This window comes from Channa argus, chromosome 2 (assembly GCF_033026475.1).
Source record: "Channa argus isolate prfri chromosome 2, Channa argus male v1.0, whole genome shotgun sequence".
Taxonomy (NCBI): domain Eukaryota; kingdom Metazoa; phylum Chordata; class Actinopteri; order Anabantiformes; family Channidae; genus Channa; species Channa argus.
In genome coordinates this window covers 11,507,266-11,524,311 of record NC_090198.1, presented here as the reverse complement: position 1 = coordinate 11,524,311, position 17,046 = coordinate 11,507,266, and the positions used below count along the sequence as shown (strand labels likewise).

At 39.2% G+C, this 17,046-nt stretch overlaps 2 protein-coding genes across 4 annotated transcripts in view; one reads left to right on the top strand and one right to left on the bottom strand.

Moving 5' to 3' along the window:
- The window catches only part of sema4bb (sema domain, immunoglobulin domain (Ig), transmembrane domain (TM) and short cytoplasmic domain, (semaphorin) 4Bb), a 51,758-nt gene extending 45,929 nt beyond the window's left edge, over nucleotides 1–5,829 (top strand). For all 3 annotated transcript variants that reach the window (XM_067495350.1, XM_067495352.1, XM_067495349.1), the window contains exons 14-15: nucleotides 359–450; nucleotides 1,104–5,829. In XM_067495350.1, coding sequence (XP_067351451.1) covers nucleotides 359–450; nucleotides 1,104–1,876 — 865 coding nt within the window. In that variant the 3' untranslated portion in view covers nucleotides 1,877–5,829. The remainder of the gene's footprint in view (nucleotides 1–358; nucleotides 451–1,103) is intronic.
- Nucleotides 5,830–13,719: 7,890 nt separating this feature from the next.
- Nucleotides 13,720–15,510, bottom strand: serf2b (small EDRK-rich factor 2b). Its single transcript, XM_067495348.1, has 3 exons — nucleotides 15,352–15,510; nucleotides 14,499–14,607; nucleotides 13,720–14,151 (listed from the first exon to the last, which is right to left on the bottom strand). The coding sequence occupies exons 1-3, from the start codon at nucleotides 15,356–15,358 to the stop codon at nucleotides 14,079–14,081; spliced, it is 189 nt and encodes a 62-aa protein (XP_067351449.1). The 5' UTR covers nucleotides 15,359–15,510; the 3' UTR covers nucleotides 13,720–14,078.
- Between the last annotated feature and the right edge of the window lie 1,536 nt (nucleotides 15,511–17,046).

Below are 17,046 nucleotides of genomic sequence, written 5' to 3'. Positions count from 1 at the left end.
CACTAACCTTTATTTTATTTATTCATGTTTAAATCTCAGAGAATCACCAGAGTCGTTAGAAATAACCCTCTGGGAACTAAGCATGTCTGCACAGTGTTTTGGGAAAGTCCATTTGGTAGAGGTTGAGATTTAGTACTTGCGTTAGTGTGTGTGTAAATTCAGGGGATCACTAACAATTTTAGATTTTAATCGCTTTACAAGATTTCATGGCAATTAGTCAAAGAGTTGATGAACTATTTAAAACTCCTCGACTGACTGGCGTGGCCATTTATATACTATACACAAGTCAGTGTATCTATACAAGATCCCTCTTGTACTAACCGTCCCTCTTTGTTTTGTTTGGTTCCCTTTGCCTCAGCCACTGGCAGCAGGATGTGGAGGAGGCGGATACGTCAGCGATCTGTAACAGGACATTTTCCAGCCCCAGATCTATCCGACCATCAGCTTCTCGTGAGTGTGTCTCTATGTGCAGTGTCTTTAATGTAATTAAGCATCTGAAGTCTTTTAAATTACAATTTAATCCCAGAATTGTGTAAAATCCACTGTTATAGTTAACCGCAGTTACAAATGGCGAAAAAATCTTTAAAATTATAGCTCAGCATTTTGGTGAAAGTTGCTTTTTGACTTTCTTGCCAAGAGATGAGTTCATTAGTATCATTATCATTATTGTTTCTGTTAAAGTTAACAGTCACAAGATGGTCAGCTCAGCATCCAGACTGGAGGTAAAAAGAAAAAGCCAACCTGGCTCCCTGCAAAGACGAAAAAATAAAAAAACAACTGGTTTTGTTTTTACACCTACTTTTTAAATGATTTAAGAAAAGAGGTTCTACATGTTAATTACTAAGCCTTTGCGGCGCTGAGCCATCCCAGCCATTTCTCTTTACTTCCAGTGTTCATGCTGAGCTAACAGCTCACGGCTGTTACACATTTAACAAACACATGCAACAATCATTTTCAACAAGAAATCAAGCGAGTATATTTCCCCAAATACTGAACTATGCTGATCTATGGTTTAGACTTATTATTTATTAGCAATTAGTAAAATATTTATTTATTGTGGTCTCTTAATGTTTTGAAGTAACATTTTAATCACTTTGTTGTAGGCGGCTCCCACTGCCACCTGATAACAATCCCAGTCAACACCTTCAGAGTCCTGCCTTGCAAGCTGCGCTCCAACCTGGCACAACGGAGGTGGCGTTACAGTGACAGCGCCAGCCAATTCCTTTATGCTACACCTGAGGGAAACCTGGTAGTGGTGGCTCAGGCTGACAGGATGGAAACGTACGAGTGCTGGTCAGAGGAAGAGGGTTTCCGCCAGCTGTTGGCCAATTATTGTGTGCGAGCAGAGCCCCATCAGGAGAGCACTACTCTGATTGGTCACTCACGAACACCGCACATTAAGCAAGAGGAGACAATGATCTTGCCGGGCGAGTCTCGTTCTGAGCAGGTCCACACAAAGACGTACTGGAATGAATTGATTGTGGTGTGCACCCTGCTGGCGTTTTCCCTCGTAGTGTTTTCCTTGTTCATAATTTACAGAAACCGAGACCATATGAAGTCCATGCTGAAGCAGGGAGAGTGCCCAAACATGCAGCAGAAGAAACCAAGGATAGTGGGAAAGCCTGCCGAGAGTTTGCCACTCAACGGTAACACCATCCCTCTTTCCACTTCAGATCACAAGGGCTATCAGACGCTAAATGACAACTACATCTGCAGCACGCCCATGCAGGAGTCCTCGCCAGATAACAGCAAGAGCTTCTCCGAGGCCTCTGACAGGCGGCCGCTTAACCTGAAGGAGAGCCACGTGGAATACTCCCCAACTTGCCCTCGGCCCAGAGTGAGACTGGGCTCAGAGATCAAAGACTCCATCGTATGAGAGGACCGTTCCCCCTCAAAAGATTCAACACTGTATCTCCATGAAGGATACAGGCCACCGAGCAAAGGAGGGGAGACCCTGACATGCATCACAGCACATATTTTATTTTAGTCATCATTGTTCTGTGATTAGCAGGGAGGTCATTTTTTTTAGCCATTTCCACTCCAGAGCCAGAGGTCGGTCCAGTTTGCTGCGTGGGGAAGGTAGAGGAAGCAGCATAACATTCCCAGTTCAACCCTGATCACCAAACCATGGCAGCTGCTGAGACTTTATTTGTTTTTTAGTTGGAATTGTTTTTTTTTTTTTTGAGTCATTCTCATGGCCATCAGCACACAGCATATGTGTGTTAGCTTAGGACTGGACTATATGAGGGGAAAAACACCTTCCTCCTTTATCAGTATTTATCACAGCATCTGTTAGATATGCAAGATCTAACATTTAATTGTCTAGTTGACGTCAATCACATAATAGAGTAAAAAAAACAAGAAATTCTTAATATTGATGTGTTGCCCAGCCCCGTTTTAGTATGTGTAAGCTTTCACATGCTCTGCAGAAGATGGTTGCCACACTTCTGTTATTATGCACACTAGTACCAAGCTACAACTATACGGTCACTGAGAGTTCAGGTCAGGAGACTGTAATACATGTACTACATGTTCATTGTGATCCACACATTATGGAAGCAAGGATCACATTTGTTCTCTTTGCTGAATAAATGTGATAACTGTATGGGGATAAAAACAATGAAAGACAGAGCAGACAAGGAGAGAACACCAAGCCTTGGTGAAATCGAGCCCTCTTGATCCTTTTGGAAAAACAACAGTGAAAATCACTGCAACTTTAAGAAAGATGATCAAAAAAATGGATCAGAGGTTATCCTCAAGGGCCTAAATATGGACATTTACCGCCTGAATGTATGTTGTTGTGGTTGTTGTTGTTGTTGTTGTTGTAGTTGTTGTTGAAAGTGTGTTTCATTCAGACAACACTGTACCATGGACAATTTAGAGAATCTGTTGTGCTACATCTCTGCTCATCTGAGACACAGTTATTGACCTACAGGTACCGTGATGCATTGAAAAAGGGACTGAGACATCCTGTTTTTGAGGTGAGGATGGAAAAGAGACCTGACACTACAAAGACAGAGAGCCAAGAAAAAAACTGTGGACATCCACACTTCTATCATGATCAGGGCAGCACCGAAATCATCACGTGCACTGTGCCAAAAAACATAACTTGATTGTCTTAATGTCTAAATGCAATAGTGCCATTTTGTTATGACCACTCCCATCTCATGCTTTTAGTTACCTTTGATCCCTGTCAAAGAGCACCTGATGATGGAGTTGGGTTTCACAAAAGTGGCACTAACAACAAATGTGAAGCAAAAGTGGAAATTTGTCAAGACTGTTGGCTTTTTTAAAAAACTCTTTTGTGCAAAATAATTGAACTTGATGTAAAAATCTGAGCTGGGGTAAAAGGTATGTCATGGAGGTGAGTTACTCGGTGGTTGTCAGAGTGTAAAAGACTCAGTTTTTCTTTAGTCACCTTTAGAAGAGTGATTTGTATTTATGCTAAAACACACAGATACAAACTAAAGTAGTTTCAGACTGACTAACTCTAGCAGACAGACTTGTTGCTTAAGTTCTAATAAGCCCATTTAAAATGTCAAAATCACAGATAAGCTTATAAACCATGATGCTGTAGTGCAGAGGTAACATGTAGTGGTCTGTTGTCCAGACTACAGCTGCACAATGATGTGTTGTGCTAGGTCAAAATGATCCCCCACCCCAGCAGTTTGCATTTCTTACACAAGACATTCACCTCATTAGGTCACATGTCAGGGCATTCTCAATGTGAAAGCACAAAACATCCGGGTGTCGATCACTTACAGGTTTGCACATTTCAGAAACAATTGGAACATATTTGAAGAAATGCAATTACCGAGAGACAGAAGGTGCGGCTGCTACAGAAAATAGTTTTTTTGGGGACCAGTGCAGCCATTACGAACACTCTTGCACCCACATTGCTTAGATTTTTGAGACTTACCAAGCAGAATTTTCCAAAGATGTAGGAAGCTGATAGTGAGAAACATTTTCACTTCCATAGGAACAATATGGCACCACCTTTACTTTATATAAGACCACAACATCTACTCCAGTATCATACAAAATTGTTTTACTATTTTAAACACTGAGCATATCACAAAACGCTATGTAACTGTTACAAGTTTGCAAGTTAATTGCACAGCAAAAGTGCTCAGTGATTTGTTTTCTTTAGTTTTTGTTCTGTGTGTGAGTGTGTGTGCGTGTGTGTGTGTGTATATATACAGTATCTGTTCTTAATATTGTGTGTTTTTAAGGGACCTTGTGCAAGATGTGTTGTAGAGATAGTCTTGAACCTACAGAGTGAACACTGCTGATATTTTTTTCATAGTGCTTTACTGCCTACTTCAGCTTATTGCACAGAATACAGCACATTTCTCACCAAGCTGTTAGTTGTCAAGCATGTCAAAGTTTTCATTTTTGATATCTTACTAAATTAGCCTAATGAAAATGGGAAAAATTTGAATCATTTAGATCATAATAACGTGATAATGTGCACATAATGGTAACAAAACTAAAACCACTGGCTGGTTCACCTAGTGTAGCGTAAAGACAATCAGACAAATAAATTCATTATTAATTATAATTCATTAGGGTAGGGTAGGGTGATTTTGTACTTAAATAGGGCCAAGACAACTGTTTAGTCATCTCCAGTCTTTATGCTGAACCAAATTAGCCAGCTGATGGTGTTAGTCTATAAAGCCTTGATACCAGTGGCAATTTTCACATTTAACTCTTGATATGGGAGTGTACCTCCCAAAGTGACTAAATATTATTTGAACTTTGTTTGCTCACAGCTAAGCTGAGCCTGACTTAATTAATTGGAGTGTTACATTTGTCAGCAGATGCAAAACAAGAATGGGTCAGCTTTGATATGCTTGGTGGATAACCTCACATATAACATATTTTCAAAATGCCTTTAGACATCAAGTTGTCCTGCCTTTAGCCATGTGCCACATTGTACAATACCCAGCGATGACCTCACCAACAGGAATGTGGTGTATGGTGAGATTGTAGTCCGCCATGGGCACGTTTAACTCCACTACACGGGTCAACAGTAGATTTACAAACTCACCCAAGCCAACATTAACTTCAGCTGCAAACACCAAAACTGGGAGCTGCTCAAAATCTTGTCTACCATTCTGTCTTTGCTTGTGTCAAAAGTCATACAGTGTGAATAGGTAACACTTCTGACAGCTCAATATTTAACAATAATTCTACTTCTGCTAAGCTTAAGAAGTAACTTCTTAAACTGAAGCTATTATAGGGTTTGACTGTAATAGGTAATAATGCTAAAAGTATTAGTGTTACATAAAGTTATGTGTATTTATTCACGACACGCTTTTCAATAAAAAGCAAATAATCAACGTTTCATTTTGAGTGGCTCCTCAGTGATAATGAACATACTGTACTGGACATGAATGTAGCCAACTATATCATATTTACAGCAGTCTATTTTCTTAAAATGGCTTAAGTAGGCAATTCATTGCAACATCTTTACAGATTTTGTTTAACGGTCGTACTACAAGGAAACAGCACAGCAGGAGTGATTAATCATTTGTGCTGCAGTAGGATGCAAACACCGCTCCAAATCCTCCATATCAGATCAGCCATGAGACACAGCCACAGCTTTGCCTCAGCATACGAAACACCATATGTTTAGTTGACTGAATAACTATTAGACAAATGTGGTCTTGCCTGCATGACTTCTTTTTTTATTTGTTGTGTACAAATAACATTGTGAATTGTATTTTTTGTATCATTGAGATTGTGACTGTTGTTTTTATTATATTGTACATAAAAGCACTTTATTTTAAATTTTTAAGAGAAATTAATAAAATACATGTTTTGACACATGCATGTGTGAGTTCAGTTCATGTAGTAAACTGTTCTTTCATTATTCTGTCTTAATTTGACCAGGAAACTGCTTTTGTTTTGGAGGCAGTTTTCTCATTATTGCTTAACACAGGATTTTAGCTGCTCAGTGGTTCATTTGACTATCTTTCATATCATTGTGGAATTTCTGTGTGTTTGTTTTTTTTATCTCTTTTCTTGGTGGATCTTGGGCAGCATGGAGGTGGAGTGGGTAGCGTTGTAGTGGCCTTTCTATGTGGCGTTTCCATGTTCTCCCTGTGCTTGCGTTTCCTCAAGCTCCAGCTTTCTTGCGACCCTAAACATTTACAAATAATAGATGGATATTGCATTTGTGGATGCAGCGACAAACTGTGTTCAGTGAATGGTTTTCAGGGGTTTTTCCTGAACTAATGCAGTGGTTTTCTATTCAGAATAGCGCTGTGTCACTACTGTCATGTGCCTTATGTACAGAGATTTGTTTATTCTCAACGTTATGTACCATGAATAATGAAGAAAAAACTTTGTAACTGTTTTCCTATGGAGCATTGGAGTGTGGAACCTCCGCATATCATTATTTGAGAAAGACTTCTTTGGGAGGCCTTTTTGAAATCCAATCATGATACTGACCTGCTGCCTTACCTCATTAGATGTGAGATGTTCCACCAGGGGATTTTTTTTTTTTTTGTGCTATTTGCAATATAACAGAAAAAGTCTCAAAAAATTGCAATTCATTGCATTCTCCTTCTCAATGCCCCAACTTTTCTTGAAGTGGGGGGGGGGGGGTCTGTATTGTGCAATCAAATTCACAATTCAATTAGAGCCACCTGACAACTAGCGAGGTTATTGTAGTCCTATATTACGTTATCGCTTGAATTCAAAGAAATGCACGTTCTTTCTCTCAGCCCTGAAAATATAGGCTTAAACTCCCAGCACCTGGTTACATTAAATACATTTTCCTGCACACTGTTCATGGCTAAACTCAGTGTCTGAACTTTATCCATGATGTGCAATGCAGGCGGCCCTGTCATGCACATCAGCTTTATGAAATCAATAGTTATTTTTGGACACAGTGTGTAGCTGCCACCCATTATGGATTGATGTTTACTCAGTTTGATCATGGTGCAGCACACATTATAGGTCTGGGTTTGGCTTTACTTAGAGTTCCTCTCAGCTGTGGCCATTGTCAAATACGCACTGATGAGGAGATCCCTGTTTGTGGTGACTACTGTTTCATATTTACATACAGTACATATATCTGATCCTTCATTTACACAACACATCTGCAAACGTCCAGCCTGTTCTAATGATTCACTGTAAGGACACATTACAGATGATCTCTTCTGACAGAGGAACAAATAAAGACAGTAATGTTTCCTTGTTGTGTAATGACAGATGTTATCTGTCCCTTCAGTGATTCACAATAATAAAGTGCTTTGAAGATTGCTGATTTGAAATGGTAATTTTGACCACAGTTTTTGAGAATATCAAAACTAGACTTTTCCATCCTAATTCACAGATATTTACAGATGCAATCGAATGCAGTCATGAAGTGGCCATCATGAAGTTCCTGGGGCAGTAATGTGTGAATTTATCTAGTCTCCTAATGTTAGAACTGGATCTGAATGTCCCGTTGTCTGCCAAACAGAGAGGGGATTTAAGCAAGTAACTTAAGTTAATTAAATATATGAATAAAAGGGATAAACATTTCATGAATAATTTGAAACCTGGTATATTTCATTTGATGTACCCCAAGGCTCCAGTTAGGACATTTATTATTTTCTTACATATTTCTTTTGTTCCCATTATGTTTGATGATGATACGTTTTCTCTCTTTTACATTTACATTTAGTCATTTAGCAGACGCTTTTATCCAAGTGAGGTACAAAGCAAACAAGAATCTAAGTCAAGGAGAAAACATGAAAGCAAAGGCCTTTAAGAAAAGTATTTACATTTCATAAGATGCAAGTCCAAGAAAGAGAAGAGGTCGGGAAGTAGAGAGGATTTTTTTTTTTTTTTTTATAGATTTAAGTGCCCAGGACGGTGTTCAGTAGTTTTTTGAATATTGGGAGTGAGATTGCTAAGTGCTTGCTACAGAGTTTGGTAGCTCATTCCACCATCATGGGATTGCTGAGCTGAAGAGTTTGACTTGGTGTCTTCTATGTGGTGCTGGGACCAACAGATGTCGTTCGTTGGCAGAGCGCAGCGGAAATTGGGGAGGAGCTGTTGAGATGACCACCTTGTAGCCAAGAGACAGCTTTGAACCTGATGCGGGCAACTACAGGAAGCCAGTGCAGAGATCTGAAGAGTGGTGTGACATGAGTCCTTTTTGGCTGATTAAAAATGAGGCACTTACCCTGAAAACACTAAGAAAGTGGCCACACTTGCAATATGGTTCAAACATAAAAAGTTCTCTCAAAGCAATGTAGTATGTGTTTGTATCTGTATCTGTTTTACCTCGATTTGCTGTTTTTTTGCCATAAATACTTTCCAAATTAATTTTTACTGTTTACTGTGACAGTTTACTATACTGAAGAGGACTCTGTATGTTAAGGATTTGCTAGCTTGGAAACCTGGTGCTAAGTTATAAGTATCAAGAGACACAAACGTTCACATTATTACTTGTGTGAAATCATGGGTTTCATTATAAATAAGCTGGCGGTGGTCAGGCTGTACTGCAGGTCGGAGGAGTTAAAGTCTCGGGGTCAACTCAGCCATTGAAGCTGACAACACCAGCAGTCAGTAGCTCTTCACTGCAACACTGAAGAGCTGAAGTGCTTGATCTAAGTATTTGTGATACTGTGTATTGTTTGTGGTAAGCGTTTTTTAAATCAATTTCATTCAAGCCAAAGGATGCAATTTTCCTAGACTGACATGTTGTGCGAATGAGTCTCGATGAGACCTTTCATTTCCTGATTTCCTGAATTTTTTTAACAACTTTAATAAATATGAGTTGTGACAATTACAACTGCTAAAAGTGGGCTGCAAAAACGTGACTAATTTGTGCTGTGAAAGGCAGCTACAAGCTGCAAAGAAAAGAAGCATTCATTCATTCTTTCTGCTCTTCTCTGATGTGTTTACCAAACCAATAATTTAGTCATCAACCTTCAGAGTAATAATTTTCTGCTTACAATATGTTGAATCTTGACTTCTTTTCTCACTTTTGTGCCAAAGAAAAACATCTTCACATGTAGCAACTGGCAAAGACAATTATATTCTTTGTATATTAAAGCTCCTGTATATTAAATTAAGCTTGCTGTTGAAAGATGTGGTATTAGCGTGTGACCTCTGCACTTGTCTCAGGATAACATCTGCTGATGGTTTAGGTTAACTTTTAAAGATTCCATGCTTCTAACCTGACATCCCCGTCAGTGGCTCCTGACACATCAGGCCACATGCTGATGAATTCACTACATGTAGCAACAGAGAGAAGATTCAGATGCAGATTCCACTGAAAGTTTTTTTTACAATTTGATTTATTGCAATAAGCAGCAAGCCAGTAAGGGCAAGCAGTGACAGGAAAACATAGGTAGACTCTGGTTATTTGAGCACAGGTAATCAAAGCAGAGGCAGCAGGCATGTATTCCGTCCAAGTCCAAAGCTCAGTTCATCTCTGGGGGCAGAGTCAGGCAGGATCAGGCAAAGACAGACACACAGGCAGAGTCCAGAGGGTGAGCAAATGTCCACAAATGCAAGCAAATGAACAGTACAAGAGCAAGGCAAAAGGTAATGTCCAGAGGGCAAATGCCGGAAAAGAGAGACAGGAAAAGAGGGAGCGAGGCACAGCGGAGTTCCAGTTCATTTTAAAACAAAGCTATTGCAGGCCACTTTGTGTGACTTTGGGCAAACGTAACTAGGAGCACGCTGTCATGATCTCTCCTTTCATTCAGCCTTTCACTGAACTGATTGCCCTCTCTGCAGCCTGATGTTATGCACCCTGTTTGTATTCTGTTGAGCATTAGACTGAAAACCTCCTCCTGTCCAAAATATTCAGCTGCAAAAGAACAGTGCGGAGTGACTTACTCTCACCTTACTGGTTGTCAAGCGGCCCTGCTGAGACAGAGATCAGTTGCCAGCAGGAATAATGGGCCTCTTCTCTCACAGAGCGGCCACACGAGTGAAAGCTCTGATGGTCTTATGGATATTATAGAGCAGATACCCAGTGGTGACTCTGACTGTGCAAAGGACCCAGCATCTATTCTCAAAAGGATTTGGGGTTAATACAAAGAGAAAAGAAGCCCGTCCATTTTAAGCTTTTTTAACTCACTCTTTCTTCCTCTGAATCCCAGTGGATCTCAGTGTACTCCCTCTCTCTTGATACCCTTAGACAGATCCCATTTACTTTCAACACAGGCCGCTCATCTGCTGTCACCGACCATTTGATGAAGAGCAAAGATGGTAATTTGCTATTCATTATTAACGAATCGCTGGTGCTCTTTGTTTGCTGCAGCCTTCAAAACAATTACAGTGGGCTTGCGTTTCAGCTGTGATTGCATTGCATATTTCTTGGCAACGCTTCATTGCTGGTGAAATTGAAAAGCAGATTTACTTTTCACAGTCAATGAAAGGAACTGAAAGATGCTCCAAATCATTTTAAACTCCATAGGTCACACACCATCATATTTCTCATCAAAAGTAGATGTTCACATAACATTTAATATTGTTGAATAGAGGATGATTTTCCTCATCTGCTAATAACCCCATAAGCAAAAAGGAAAACTTGACCTGGTAAGGGAATTGACATGTTTTCCCTTTCATTTAGTCTTGATTTCAGTCAATAAAAAAACACTTAAAAATAACGAGGTAGAGAGGTAAAAATTGTAAAATACAGAGTTCTTTTGGTTCCGGGAGCAAATGTGTTTCCAGAGTGTGATATTTTTCCGCATGCTTTTACATCAACACAACTTCATGTTTGAATTTCTGCCTATACTCCCCAGGAGCGTCCTTTTCTGCATTGCCATCAGTGTGAGGTTTGAAGGTTTCAGGACATTGAAGACGAACAATAAGAGACAATTATAAAGAGACATAGAGATTTCTATTTTAAATTTACAGTTGCTTTATTCGTGACTTATTAAAGACATTTTAAATTCCATCAATTTTGGGTTAAAGTAAATAACAAAATAAAAAATGATTTATTTTTGTTCCTGCTGTCTCACATTTTTACAGGCATTTGGGTGAGATATGTCAGCATACAAAGTAATGGACTCGTGCATTTAAACCCACAAACCGAAAGACAAGGTAAAACTTCAAACCTTTTTTTCTGGCACACAACCACTTGCACCTGAACATCAGAGCACAGACACTGTTGCACTGTTCACAGTTCTTGGATAGACTAGAGAGGTTCCAAAGCACTTAAGGTAAAACTAAAGTTACTTTCCTCGAGCTAGACTACCTTGTAGGAAAAACCTGCTAGATAAGCATCTATGGAAGTTTATGTACTGAAACCCCATAGATTTAATGGGACTAGACTAAACAAGGTGTGGCCCCGCCCAGCTGTCACGGGCTACTCTGGTGTCGGTCCCGAGCCTGAATAAAATCAGAGGGTTGCTGCAGGAAGTTGATCCAGCGTAAAACTCATGGCAAATAAACGCACAGAACACGTGCAGGGACAAGCCAAAAGCTGAACTAAATAATTTACAATTAACCTTCTGCAGGACCAGACTTTTTCCTCAGACTTCCTTGACCTTCATTTTTAAATGGTTTTCCTGAGCTCCGTCCCTTTATATTCCACTAGAAGATTTTTTTGTTGTTATTATTATTAATCATTATTTGACCTATATATCAACAAACATTTTTTATGCTCAGTTCACTGTGGCTGAAACTGATGTCTGATAAAATAAACCTTGACTATAGCCATGTTTTCTAAAGGTAATTTTAAACTATATTTAACATTCTGTGTGTAAGTCAAGCAGCTACAGACATTATTGTCCATCATCCACCCAGTTTGTACATTAACACCAGGCCATTAAACACTGTAAACAGCTTGAATGAAGCATCCTCTGCTACAACAATGCATTTTACCCGGCACTCCCATATCTCAACTAATTCAGCACATGGAGCATAAAGAGATAAGGTTTCTTGTATGAATTTAATTAGATGAATTGTCATTTCATTGCATTCTGCATCTCTCATCATTCTAAACTTCTGTCGGTCTGTTGTAGAATAACCTGCCAGAACCTGCAGACAATGCAGTCTGTTGGACCTTTTGCCTGAATGTAAGTGAGAGCCACTCAAAGCTGTAGGCAGAATATCATGGATAACAGATAAGACTTGAATTTAAGCAACCTGCTGATTTCACATTTGTTTCTCATCATTATTATTCAGCTACACTGCTATGTGAGATTGAAAAAAGCTTAAACAGTGACTTATTTATATGGCCTGTAATCGGAGAACTGAGGACGCAAAGTCACTGGATTCCAAAAACAGACACAGAGCTTAATGACTTTAAATAGGCTGAAGTATAGCTTACTGGCTTAGTGAATGCTAAAATATCAGCAATATGTCCTTTGTGCTTATGTTAGTGGACAACAAAGGTTCTGCATTGCTCGAGCTGTGTATCTGTTTGCTTTGCTTTAACAGAATAAATTGTTCATCCAGAGCCTTCAAAAGATCTTAAAATTTCAAACTGGCTCTTTACTTAAAACAGTGAGTTTTTTGTGAGTAGCTCGAGCAAAATGAGAACATCTAACAACGTCACTTCAACTTGCTGCTTCGCCAATCTGACAAAAATAAATAATTGTGCAATCAAAAAGAAAAGACAGTTTGCTTCCACCTAGTGGTTATTATGTTACAATTGCATTATTTGATCACCTGGTGTGCTTGGTCTTATTACAGTACATTTGACTCCAGTGTTACACAACACAGACCACAGATATGTTGCATCCTGAGCTGTGGGCAGGATGTTATATTTTTAGATTTCTACAAGGAGCTATTATGTGCTATCAGTGTGTATTCATGGAACAAGGCAAGATTTTGCCTTTCATTTTTTGGCCTGAAATGGTGACTCATTACTTGTTCTCATGTGTGTAGGGTGCTGACAGGCTGACCACTCACTGCCACTCTGACCCCAAAACTGCAGAAGTTTGATGTGAATTTGTGTACTGTGGCTGTGAGAGCCTACGGTTTGTTTCTGACACACACACACACACACACACACTGCACAGCCACTATTTATAGAAAGAGGCAATAAACTGTGAGCAGTATTTTAAAGGAACGGTTTATGCTGATAGAATCTTGTGACATAGAAAACGTTTTTAAATTTTTTATTTTTCCTACCTAATTTCATGTTATAGCTTATATTAATTATGAACAGTAAAACAAAACACAGACAAGTTGTTGGCCACCTATCTTTTTCCCACATGAACCATGGGGTCAAAACCTCAGAACAATTCACCTTATTATGTGTTATTCATTTTCTTATAATTCTTCTGGAACAGTTTAAGTAAACTACTAATGCTTATATCATATTTGTTAAACACTACAAAAGTAATTATTATGCAGGCTGTCTGCCCAAAAAATGCTAATTATAGGTTGAACTGTTTTGTTTTTGTGTTGGGACTTTTGCACACTTCATTGGATTGTTCTATTGAATTTTAAATAACTGCGTAACTGGCAAGAAGGGCACTGGTCAAGGAGGCGACAAGGAACCCAATGGTCACTTAAAACAACTTATCAACACCCCATGAATCACTTCTGTGTTGGTGTAGAAAGACTAAAGGCACCGTCTGGCAAACACCAAGATCAACTCAACACCAAGCTAATACTGCTCCATCTTCATCTATTTTGAATGATTCCCAGTGTGCCATGGAAGGGGTTCTGCAGCATGCCCTGTTAAACATACATGTTGTTCTAAATACAACACAAGCTGTTATTTGTAAATAACTCGAGCAAGCATGAACTAAAAAGATACACTTTATTCGAAATCAACAGGGGACATTTTTGTACAAAAATACACAACTGTTACATAGATGCTTTGTGTCAAGAATTGTTCGTCTTTCTCCTGTTCCATAAACCACTGATGCTCCCCTGCATGCAGCACCAATGTGGGACAACCACTAACTTTCTCAGACATAATTTCACCGAGTAAATAACAAATCCAACAAGTAATGTCATTTGCCATAGGGAAGAATGTAGGATCCTAGATTCTTGTGTGTAGACAAAAATGACAGATCCATTCTCATAAATATCAGGAAGAATGCTGAACATGGGATGTTCTTGAAACACTTAGTTGAAGTAATGTTTGACTTCATCCTTTACTTTTCCTTTGTGCTTCCGTTTGCCGCTTCATTTGCTTTTTTCTGCTTCTGTTGCATTATTTCAGCATCCCTTGAAAAGAATGAGAGATTTGAGTTAAGAGTGAACACAATCTGCTTGGGCAGACTCCACTGTAGCACACCCTGGTGATATTTGAAATTATTCAACTGGAATAGACTGTCAAGCAAATATCTGATTCTTTTTTTTTACCAGCAAGTACTGTACGGTGGGTGTTGCCAATGCTGTTAATATAAAGAGAAGTACATTGTATAACATCCTTAGGATAAAGTTTGACAATTTCTTTTTAATGCAAAAAGAGAGAAAATATAACACCATAGCTTGCGTAAGTCACTTGCTTTACAGTGCTGCAAAAATCCACTGTGTACCATGTCTTTTATCTAATGCAGTCTGCTGTGTACCTCTGCTTCCGTGCAGCAGCAGACAGCCCATCATCACCCCTCTTCCCTTTAGTCTGTTCTGAATGCTTCTTGGCATTCTTCTGCCGTGCAAGCTCCCGCTGGTTTCCTCCTGTATGTCAAGACAAAAGAAAAAAAAAGCAAACGATGTACATTAATTAAGAACACAGCAGTTTTAAGAGAAACACCTATGAAACATTTCTATTGGCGTTACTGAATGCTCCGAAAGAGCAGGGGCTCCATGTCAAGCGGCCTAAAGCCATAATGTTACATGGAATAACAAGCGGCTGTAAATAAGACATCTGCACAACATGAGAGCAGCCGACGTGGCAGAGGGGCGCTATGGGGAAGCTTTCAGCAGCACACAGAATAGCAAAGCATTTTCCACCAGGGTTTGACACAACAGCGGGGCAAATAAGGCCAAGCAACGATAGCAGAACCACATCTCAACAATAACGAGCAGAAGCAGCGGTGAGAGAACTTCGCAGTGTCACCAACTTTGTCTTTACCGTAGCTGCAGGCCGAGGATGGGGCTAAGTGCTGCACAATAATCTACCCACTTCTCTGCGATTGTGGACAATTGCACAACGTAAGTCCATGATCTAATGTAGGCTGACAAACAGCGACGTGGCACAAACTACCGACCAGGCCCATCTGTTCCGCTAAATCATAATGCTGATCGTGATTTACACATGAAATCCGTGAAATAGCGTTTCGTCTATTTCAGTAAATAGACGGACCCACATCGGCAGAGACTAATGCTAAGTTAACGAGGAGCAAAACACCGAGCACAGTGGACATGCAATCCAAGAAAGTACACGAAGGCCTTACAGTCAAAATATATGTCGATACCCACTGGTCATTTTTTTTAACTGATGCTTTCTCCTGAAATCCAGAAAAGCTCAGCCAAAGGGCTGCTGGTTCCCTTCTCGTCGTTCCAATCGCTGTTTCTGCTTTGGTTGCGCCTCCGGTGGCTGCCAAATGTGCGCGAGACTTCCGCGCGAGACCCAGAACATTCCATGTCCTCTGATCACACTGGGTGCGCATGCGCCAGTCAGTAACTGTAATACAGTTCAGTGCGTCTGTCCAGTATTTGGACGGGATTGTACACATACTCCGAGCAGATGTGCTACATAAGCAAAAGTACTTTTAAATAGATCCATATTTTCTTAAAGGCAAAGACCACAAATGCTAATGTATATTATTTCGTAACTTCTTCAACTTTTACATAAATACTGTTTTCTCATCATGCAATGGAAAAGCCCTGTGTCAGCAGATTGGTTATGTCTTTGTTTTTTTTTTGACCATACATATCAGACAGCGCTTATTTCTTAAACAAATCACACAAATGGAAGTGTCTTCTGTCTGCCTTGTCACTCTCTGTCAACTTAATATTGTATTTTGTTCTGCATACTGTGCTTGTTATTTTCTTTTTTCTTTGTTATTTTTTGTTAAGCAACAACAACATAAATCATGAGCCCAGTACAGTAGTAGGAGGTGAATAAATCCTGTAGATTAGTATGTCAGTGTTTTATGTTGGATTCCTCTGAATCATGGCATATATATTAAAGAAGATAATAACAAAGTACTACTGGAAATATAGAATTTTGGGGGCTGCTTTAAGTTTCCATTTTGAATATTATTGCATTTTAGTTTAATTATACTTGTGTTTACTTTTATTTATTAGACCCTGCTGCTGTTTATCTTGTCTTGTTTTATCTTATTCTATTACTTTATTATCTTGTTTCTTACTCTGTGTGTGTGTTTTGTTCCACCGTGGACCAAGGTGAATGACAGTTCAGTCCATGTATGGCTGTTGTTGTGGTGTGACAACCTTCTTGAATCTTAAATATTTTACCACTAATACCAATACATCAAGAACAAAATTAAATATGACATTTTACTATCTCTAAGACAACTATCTCCATGTACTCATACATTGTTTAATAGACCTGGAGCTTGGCACAGTTTTTTCCCACATTTTGCCCAGTACCACAAAGAAAATCATGTATGTTTATTATAATGTAATAGGTTTTAAAAAGCTGATTAGATTAAAGTTAAAAAATAAAGTCACTACCGTCGAATGTCTGTCTAAGCATTCTACAAAGGAACCAGCAGGTGGCGGACTATGCGAGATTAACCAGATCTGAAGGCATTTGTCCTGTGTGTCATGTGTTGGTACATTTTACTATAATCTTTTATTGAAGTACACAATACTGAAACATAAATCCAATCTAAATTGCTTAAATTGATTATCAGTGAAATAAGTTCTGTTCCACTCTTGTTCACACAACAGGCAAAATGTTGTGCATCACAATATGAGAACATCCCTATATACAGTGTCTGTGACTTAGTGTAAAAAATGAAATCTTCTTAAAAGCAATTGGAAGGTTTATTTCCATTATGCACCAAAGCCACACTATGTTTTCCTTGCACTTGGGCTAAATTTATTGACTGTCTGGTTGGTAAAAAAGCTAGATGACTGAGTCATGTCTGCTCAAAACTTAACTTGTACCCAGACACTGAAACTATGAATAGAAACATCAACCTC